The sequence below is a fragment of the Helicoverpa armigera genome, chromosome 14 (assembly GCF_030705265.1).
Source record: "Helicoverpa armigera isolate CAAS_96S chromosome 14, ASM3070526v1, whole genome shotgun sequence".
Taxonomy (NCBI): Eukaryota; Metazoa; Arthropoda; class Insecta; order Lepidoptera; family Noctuidae; genus Helicoverpa; species Helicoverpa armigera.
In genome coordinates, this window is record NC_087133.1 from 3,647,126 (window position 1) to 3,657,063 (window position 9,938).

General features: G+C 37.1%; 1 protein-coding gene across 1 annotated transcript; it reads right to left on the reverse strand.

Annotated features, from left to right (window-relative positions):
• Nucleotides 1-4,334: 4,334 nt before the first annotated feature.
• Nucleotides 4,335-7,109, reverse strand: LOC110379718 (heterogeneous nuclear ribonucleoprotein A1). The gene is made up of 6 exons (XM_021339482.3): nucleotides 6,917-7,109; nucleotides 6,466-6,689; nucleotides 5,948-6,192; nucleotides 5,571-5,699; nucleotides 5,146-5,485; nucleotides 4,335-4,863 (listed from the first exon to the last, which is right to left on the reverse strand). Exons 1-5 carry the CDS (start codon nucleotides 6,950-6,952, stop codon nucleotides 5,151-5,153), a joined length of 969 nt encoding a protein of 322 aa, XP_021195157.1. The 5' UTR covers nucleotides 6,953-7,109; the 3' UTR covers nucleotides 4,335-4,863; nucleotides 5,146-5,150.
• Between the last annotated feature and the right edge of the window lie 2,829 nt (nucleotides 7,110-9,938).

Consider the following 9,938-nt stretch of genomic DNA (forward strand, 5'->3'; position numbering starts at 1 on the left):
TTAGAATGAGTTAGGTATTCTTTATAGACCTTGGTACTGTAGAACAACTAGACGGTTGGTAGTTCAATGAGTAGGTAGCTCCTTGTACCACCACCTGTATAAACCAACAAAAACGCAACAGATACAATTAAAATAAAAAAGTTACGTCTGTGGGAATCAACAGCGGATAGCGCTGGATTTTCCACACTGATAAAATGAAAGTGAAATCAACGGTCGCGCCGTTTCCGCACCGCAAGCGTGCCTTCCACCGACACGTAATCGTGATGTTTATACAACCGCTACAATGCTACAGGACGCTGACAACTTTCAATTGCTACCTCCAATGTCTTTTTTATAGAATATGGAAGTTTTTGTAAAAAAAGAACGTTAGTCATGTATTACAGGTATCGAAGAGCCAAAAATTAAAAAAAAACAGTAGCACTTAATAGCAGATTTACCTACCTACTAGTGAAAATCCTTTCTCATCGAGGCTGCTACCTAGTCTTGCTCCTATATTTTCGAGATAAAGTTTAGACTGTAAAAATTGATGTTTTTTTCAGTAGCTATGCAAGTAGCATTTCTGATTATGAACCTCTCTTATTTATTGTATAGTAAGCATTCATTTTTTAAGCACAGTCAGCTTCATAACTAGCTGAACAAATCAACAATATTGAAAGTTCATGATGTTAATTAAATGACGTTTGTTATTAAAAATTATAACTCTTTACGTTGAGACAGGTTTGAATAAGTATGTTGCTTTGTTCAGCTCCTTTTGACGCTGACCGTACCTACCTAGTGTTTGATTTCTTTACATTGATCTTTGATTCGCTGGTTTGTTTGGTTAGATCTTCCTATTACTTACACAATATCTCTAGATATATCTCAAATCTAGTCCTTGTAAAAATATCCCACACTGGGGCTTATCAACTAACTTCTTCAAATTGGGTAAATTTTAAAACAGTTACATACAACACCAGCGGTATGAATCTTCATGTTGTTGCCTTTTGCAAAAAAAATGTTTATTTTAAAGGGTATTTTTTTTTGTTTAGCCTGGATTTTATGTCACTAATGTAATAAGGTATCGATACCCAATTATACTCGTACCACGGACGACACTTGATACATACTGTGTAGTAATATACTACACAGTATGTATCAAGTGTCGTCCGTGGTACGAGTATAATTCCTATATAATTTTTAAAGGCTACGAAACTACTGAATCGATTTGAAAAATTCTTCACCGTTGGGAAGCTACACTACGCTAAACAGAAAAGCTGTGGGTACTAATCTAGAGAAAACCTTTTTCTGTTTGTACCTGAAAAGCTCCAAAACAAGCTTCTCTTCCCGAGTAACATAGGCTATACATTTTATCCCGGAACGTGCAGTAGATCCCACTGGACACGGGTGAACAGCTAGTCTAGGGCGCGATTCTCCTAAGTTAATCATGTCAAAATCAAATAGAAATCGAATCGCAATATGATCGCAATAGCAGTTTTAACCATATCGGGCATTCTGCGACTAATATAAGACCAATCGTATTCCAACGACATTCGCTTGGTCTGCTATTTTGGGGATTTTGGCCTATATGGTAGTTTGCTCTACAATCATATTGCAATCCAAACTAATATTATAAATGCGAAAGTAACTCTGTCTGTCTGTCTGTCTGTCTTTCTGTCTGTCTGTCTGTCTTTTCTTCACGCCTAAACTACTGAACCGATTTGTGTGAAATTTGGTACATACATAGTTTGAAACTTGAGAAAGGACATAGGATAGTTTTTATTACAAAAAAAAATAAAAATAAAATTATTCCGGACATATAGCGCCATCTATTGGTCAAATCAAAAATTTGCTGGTAGTCACTATTCCACGCGAACGAAGTTGCGGGCAAAAGCTAGTAGTTTATAATTTGCAGACAAAATGATTCATTATTGAATGACGGAAAAGGATAAAACGTTTATTTCAAAGAAAAAATAGCGGAATGCCACATAGGTTTCAATTGTAATCGAGTCGGGATTGGATCGCAGTCGAACGTGAATCATATGTTGCTTAGGTAAAATTAGGAGAATCGGGCCCCTGTGTGTGGGAATAGGTCGCCTGCGCAGGTTCAAAAAACACTGTACATGTCTATTCCCACACACATTCCGGTCTACCTGCGCAGGCTGTAAAGGTGGACCTCTCCGGTAGACCGTAGGGCGTAGCGTGTATGGTCGGCATTACGAACAATACGACATAGTGGCATCCTCAGACTATAAAATAAATATAGAGGTATTTATGGGCATCCTAAATCTGCTCCTCCAATCCTAGTTTCGATAGAATCAAAATAATTAAGCCCGTAGATTTAGCGTAACAATAATTTACCTATGTGTAGGTAGATAAAGTCGTGAGCTCGCAACATTTTGAGACGCATGTGGCGCACGAAACATGTTGCTTGCCGACGCGATGGTACCCAGTCGCCATGCATGGTGTGTCTCCCATGTGGCCACGGGGATTTGTTGTCCAATCCCATGTGGTGGGGGCAACTATTTATGTGCTATTTGTTGCAAAGTACGCAGTAGTGTGCACAATATGTCTGTCAATTTAGTCAAATGAAAAGCTTTTCTTTCGCTTGTTTCTCTCGCAAGTTTTTATCAATGCCTCAAGATTCTTCGGAAGACACTGCTGCTAGCATAGGTACTGCTAGAAACAAGCTAGAATATGTGTGGATTGCAAAATGTGTAGCAACATCGTGTCCTAGATACACTAGACTCAACATTTAACAGGAAATGTTGGCTGGCGCATCCGTAGCCCGTACCACCGACTATTATGTGAACTGCACAAAAGTTTGGCAAACATAGGGCAGGAAACGTTCCCAGCGTATCCAAGGCCTCTTCGTCTCGCCAACTTATTTCGGACGTACCTAGGTAGTGTAGGTTACGGGAATAAATGGACGACGCAAAAGCCACGCACTCTTTTGTATGCCATGATTAGGCAATACATGCTTGCATTGGAAGGGCATTCGTTCGTGACATGGGATTTGCTGTAGAGGAATATTTTGAGTAAATAAAAGAACATTTATGTAGTGAAATATTTATTTTATTAGTATTAAATAAATAAATGCACAAACCAAATTAATATGTATGTTCTAATTCATCAAACAACTTACCTGGGATTAAAGGAACTTCGCAGATCGTTTACGACCCCGATGCCCCCGAAGTTCATCATGGAAATAAAATTAACAGATTAGAAATGAAAAGTAAATATGGAATGCCTATCTAACGAAAGGTGAAACGAAACAAACAAAGGTATTTTAACATTGCAGGCAACAAAAAAATAAATTCACAAGATAGTTCACTGTAGATCTACTAAGTAATTCTTGTTTGATGAAAATATACTTTGCAATTCTTCTTGGCTAATAGTATGTTGTGGGATAAGAATGGAGACAGCCTACTTTTCTACAATATACTTATTCCCGAATTATCTGAAACGAACTTGGTAGGTAGTCGGATAAAAAAAGTCCAATGTTGGACTGTATCTAGTAAATAGCAACATCAACACGTTTAAAACCTATTTATTCGGAATTCTATGAAGTAGGTAGCAGTGAATTTGTAGAAATGTTCGAATTAAATAAATCCAAATAATCATAATCGATAAATTATTTTTCGATTAATAAATCCATAAATGAATCTACGCTCATTCATGATCATACTTGTTATTTTTAAGCCCCAAGTTTTAGATTGCGGAATAGTACCTACTAATCTTATTGTGAACTAGAAGTTTTCAAGTACTGCAATGTATATAATCACTTCACTATTGGTAAATTATAACCTACATAAGTATAAACGCCTACCTATTCATAAATAATAATATCGAAAATGGATACCTGTTACTACATACCTTTCTAAATACATTACCTACTTCTGGTTTGAGTTTGTTCTTGCGTGTGTAAATATTCCGTATCTTGTATTGAAATGAGAACATATTTGGCCACATTTAGGCGCACAATGACTCAACAACTGTACACCGGTGTAAGAGGTCTACGACTTCTACATACCGTTAGCTAACGGTAATACCGTTAAGTTGGTATATCACACCATTCAAAATGTGTGAACCGTTTTTAATCGAAGTTTCCAATGATAACATCCTCTCCACAAGCTGCTACAAAACTAGTCAAATCTAGGGTCGACAAGTAGGTTTAATATGTACAACAATAACTAACACAAATATTGTTTATTCATCTACATTTTAAACTATAAATAAGTCAGCGAAACTATTTTAGTAAGGTTACTTACTGCATAGTATCTGCACAACTTGTGTAGTGCTGACAAAAAAATAAAAATAAAAGAGGAATATGTACAGATCTAAAGAAACAACCCTACTATTTTTGTATTAAAGTTTATTTTTACATTATATTATCCTAGAAGTCCATAATTCTAAGCCTAATAATCATATAACAGCTATTTGAGAACTTAATACTGAGTAAGGTCAGGAAATTAAATTAATCATGATTCACTTCAAAAATCTATGTCAACTAAACTCTGATCTCGTTCACCTAGCGTCTATATGAGGGATTCTTACAGAATTATCCTAAATTGTACTTAATTCGTAAAAAAACGTAAATAATTCTCATTTTTACATTGCTATATCCTTAAAAGTATGTCACGATAAGTACCTAGGTACTACAATAAATAGAAGACCATCTTACAATTCAGTACACATATAAAAGTATTCTAATCATATTCTTCTAAAAGACAAGAGTCAAGAGCTCCAGCTACAACTATTGGTTTTCCTGACGCCTTCTCCTAGGTTGGTCTCGCGGGCGGACCATGAGGTGTGTATCTAGTGCTCCGGAGCGTACTGCCTACACTAGCGGTTAACACTGCTTTACTAGTGTACTTAGCACGAAACCTAGAGATTGAAAAAACCTTAAATGAGACATGTAATAGTTAAATATACTAACAATAAAGGCTACCTTCATAGCATTAATCAATGGAACTAACAGTACTATCCACATTACTAGATAACTGAAACTATCATTTCCTATGCGTAATTAATGCTATGTAGTGCTCAGACAAACCTAAGATCAGAATTCAACTAATCCACACAACTTCCTAAAGGTGGTATTGGAAATGTTCATGAATTCTTGTGGTGTGAGAAAAGTGAATGTCACCATGAGAAATCCATACTTACATAGTTTAGAAGCGCCCCCCTCTGCCCTGTCCTCCGCCGTAGCTACCGCCGCTGCCGTAGCCGCCGCCGCCACCGCCACCGCCGCCACCACCCTGGTTCATGTTGTAGGGTGCGGCGCGGTTGTTACCACCATACTGTTGGTTTCTGGTGGGGCCACCGCTGTACGGCTGTTGGTTGTAATTGCCAAAATCTTGGTTGCCCCAACCCCCACGGCCATTACCGCCGCCCCCATAGCCACCACCGCCACCGCCACCCTGATTACCCCCCCAACCTCCTCCTTGGTTGTTATCCCAAGGGTTGGAGTTGTTCCATCCTCCCTGGTTTCCACCCCCATAGCCACCTGTAAATTTAATTTGATATGTATAATTCTACATGGACACAAAAGTATATTAATGAAGATACATGAAACAAGATTTAACACTTACCACCATTACCCCAGTTGTCATTTCTGCCTCCGGGTCCTTGTCTTCCTCCTCCTCTTTGTTCTGCACCATCTTTAGGAAGAGCTTTCTTGACGTCTAATTGTTTGCCATTGATTTTGTGAGGGCCATTCACTGTTAACAAATTTTATCATTAGACCAGGTCAACTAAACTGATACCTATGCTTACTGTTAAATTGAATAAATGTTTATTGATTTGCGTGCCATAATCTTCCACTGAAATTGAAGTCAGGCATAGCTTGAATCAAGAGTTTACTATCCACAATCAGAGAAGCCAGATTCTGACACTTGAGTTCAGGCCTGGGGCAAAATTGTGGGTGCTTTACTAATCTCAGTGATGAATGCATTAAAATTATACTCACAGCAAACTTTGTCAACAGGGTCATAGTCATCAAACTCGACGAATCCGAAACCACGCTTCTTTCCTGTGCTCTTATCAGTCACAATGCTGACGTTCTGGACATTTCCATAGCTAGAGAAGTATTCTCGAAGTTGTTCATCATCATGGTCATCCTTGATGCCACCAATGAACAATTTCTTCACAGTTGCGCCTGCTTCAGGGTTCTTAATGTCTTGTCGCGCTACCGCACGTTTTGTTTCAACAACTCTAAAAAACAGGAAACGATTCAGGTTAGGAACTTGCAGAATAACTAAAATGAAGTAATACTTAAAATGTAAAGCTTAACTAATTAAGGATAATAAAATAACAGGAACTAAGAAAAAACAATGTCGACTCCACAGAAAATGCCATGTGTACAAAATTGCACGCGACATTCACCAAGCAGTGTCTTATGATTTGTGCAGCATAAAACGATATGAAAGAGAAGTTTCAAGCTTTCATATAGCTGGGCTGCAGTATTTAGAGACAGTAAAAACTCACCGGCCATCAATTCGATGCGGTCTGTTGTTCTGCGCATCATCAACCATGTGCGCTTTAGAGTACGTGATGAAACCAAAACCACGCGATCTTTTAGTTTTGGGATCTTTCATAACGACGACATCCACAATTTCACCCCATTTTTCAAAATGTGACTTCAGTGATTCATCGGTAGTCCTATAGTTGAGACCACCGATGAAAATTTTCCGGTGCACCTCTGGCTCATCCTGAAAGTAGGACGCGGGGCATGAACAAAATGGCGGACTACGAACGGCTTGGTAATTTTCAATGACAAATTTGGATACATTTCTCACAGCGAAAGCATTAATAAAGAATATTTTAACAGAAAAACGTTAGTTAATTTAAATACTATAGTAACATTACCAAGCAATGAGTCAACCTAAATGCTATTATTATAGCAGGGGGAAAAGTAAGAATCAATAATATAACTTACAAAGCCATCGTCTCCACCGTTTTGTTGCGGCCTCATGGTGTTTTTCTCACTGTTATAATCTTCTTAACACAAAGTTATAGAATTGATGACTTTTCAACGCGAAATCAGACCGGCGGCACTGCTCAAACTATACAAGCAAAGCACGTCCGCTCGCTACCGACGCCACGCCAAAAAGAAGGAAGAGGAAACAACGACAAGCCGGCCAACTTGGCATCGGCATTCGGAAGCGCGGCAACGTCACGCCGGTTATATTGTAACTTGGAATCTGGGCTTTTGGGGTCAAGTTGTCCGTAGACAACTGGGGCGCTATTCTACTAAATTTTACTTAACCGTCAAATCCGTAGCGGACCCCAATCGGGGTCTGAACATCAATGTTACCGTAAGCTCGGTTTAGACCCCAATTGGGGTCTGCGAATCAGTTATACACTTTCCTAATTATTTACGCTCATATTTATTTTCTTTCCAATCAAACCACATTTGTGAGTGCTAAATAAAATAACTAAATAAATTTAAATTATTTTTACGCATTCAAACCTTTCATATTTAGCATCCCGTTAGAAATATACCTTTTTAAAATCCAATCGTAATTACCGAGAATTCTGATCGAACTCGCCATGTTTGTTTACATTAGTTGTTTTTTTAAATTTGAAGACGCATAGACAAGATGGCGACGGTGATAGAAGTTTTGCATCGAATAATCCGATTCGTTAAAATAAAGAATCGATTTAATAATTTTATATTATAATATTACTAAATTGCACTTTTGTATAGGTACTTACCATAATCTGAAAATAAATTAGGAAAAGTAAAATGACTTAATTTATTTTGAAAAAAATGCTAGAAAATCAGTGGTAGAAAATACGTTGTAGCCGGAATAAAAAAAATCTTCGGTTTGTAGGGTTTCTGAAGACGGCAAATGAAGACTTATTTATTTCTTCGGGTGTTTTATGTGCAGGATTCCTGTAGACCTGCCAAACTTAATGGCGATTCGTTACTTCCAACTTTTTAACTGAGCGGCAAAGCTATTTGACGAGAGCCGTAGTTAGGTGTAGTTATCGCAAAATTTTATGACGATTTCATTGTTTGAAAGGGCAAATAGTTCGCTGTTCATCGAAAGCTGGTCCAAGATGGAAAGATGGCCGCCGCCGACTTATTTTTAACCGACTTCCCAAAAAGCGGAGGTTCTCAATTCGACCGTTTTTTTTTGTATGTTTGTTACGCGATTACTCAGCCATTTATTTATCGATTTTAATGATTCTTTTTTTGTTTGATAGCGTATACTTCCGAGGTGGTCCCGTTATCATCAGGTCAGGATCTGATGATGGAACCTTGAGAAATCGAGGGCGACTTTCGAAAGTTGCAGAAATACATAGGTTGAAATCTTATCACTCAGGTGATTGCCTGGTAGCACTACTCAACAGTGAAGGTTTTGAGCTGAACTGATGATGGAGACCAGTGAAGTTCGAGGGAACTCGACAACTGAATATTTAAACTTTCTCGTGTTTGTGCTTATATTATTCGTATTTACGAGGCCTCTGCAACAATGAAGGAGATGGAGACGAGAAAAGTTCGGTTGTCGAGATCCCTCGACCTTCTCTGATCTCCATCATCAGGTCAGCTCCAAACCTTTACTGTTTCATAGTGTTATCAGACATACATCTGAGTGTCAAGTTATAACCTTATCTATGCTTACAATTTTCGAGAGTTGCCCTCGATTTCTCAAGGTTTCCATCATCAGATCCTGGACCTAATAACAAATATGGGGAATATACCCTTTCGACCAAAAACAAACATCCAAATTGAGAACCACCTCCTTTTTGGGATTCGGTTAAAAATATTTGGTGACTTTCACATCAATCAAATATTATTATTGTTTCTCATCATCAAATAAGTACATTACTTTGGTAGTTACAAATTGCATTATATTTCAGAACACCAGGCTTATCCTCATCATCATCATCATCATCATCATCAGCCTATCGCAGTCCACTGCTGGACATAGGCCTCCAAGTGCACGCCACTGAGATCGATTGAAGTAGGCTAAATACCAACCACCAACCAACGGCTCCGCCGAAACAAAAATCTTAGAATTGTTCAGAAATAATATAAAAATAATTTAAAATTCCGTAATAGGTAATAAAAATTCAATTAAAGTTAAAAATTATTACGAATGACGCAACACCAAAATAAATAATACATATAAAAATTTAATGCTAAAAACTTTCATAAAACTTAAATATCTTTTTTCTTAACAACAAAAACAAATTAAACCTATAATTTAAAATTAATAAATAAAATTGAAATAAGTTGCTATTAAAAAATATATATAAAATTGGTATTCGATTATTTATAATAAATATCCGATTTAGGTATCGAATGCACACCGATGATTGAAAAAAATAAAACTCTATTCCAAACTCTACTTGTCTGTGACTTTGATCTTGTAAATATTGTTCATTTTTATTGTGTATTTTATGTGCTGATTTTTTAGTTATTGAACATAAATAAGTGCACGAAATGTATTGCAATGGATTGAAAATGTTATAAATATGACGTTTGTGTTGTGTTTGAGAAAGTGATGCGATTATTTATTGGTAAGTTTTCACCAAATTTGAAATGCCTAACTTTTCGATAGACTTAAAAACACCGTAATTATTATATTTTTCTGAATTAACTGACCCCATTTGACCTTTGCACGTTGTTGTCAAATAAGTGAGCTCTAAAGTTATAGGTAAAATACTTCTAATCAGGCATTACGGACTTAGAATTCATGTGTTGAAAGTTAGTACAAATTTTTGACTTCCATGTCGGGATTCAAAATATCCCGCCGAATCAACGGTATAGTCATATGTCAAAATCTTGTCGAGCAGAGGGGTTAAGCGACATACAATTCATACCCGACTGAGATCCAATCACGACTCAATCATATACGATTGAATTGTATGTGGCATTTTTCTTTTAAATAAAAGTTTCTGTTATTTTAATAATGAATCATTTTATCTGCAAATTATTTACGATTGCA

Bases quoted from the DNA above. Each gene is read 5' to 3' on its own strand.
- LOC110379718 (XM_021339482.3), bottom strand. From the start codon at position 6,952: ATGAGGCCGCAACAAAACGGTGGAGACGATGGCTTT. The intron at 6,193-6,465 runs GTGAGTTTTTAC...CCTGTTTTTTAG, and splicing joins CCGCATCGAATTGATGGCCG to AGTTGTTGAAACAAAACGTG. The intron at 5,700-5,947 runs GTGAGTATAATT...ATTTGTTAACAG, and splicing joins CCCTGTTGACAAAGTTTGCT to TGAATGGCCCTCACAAAATC.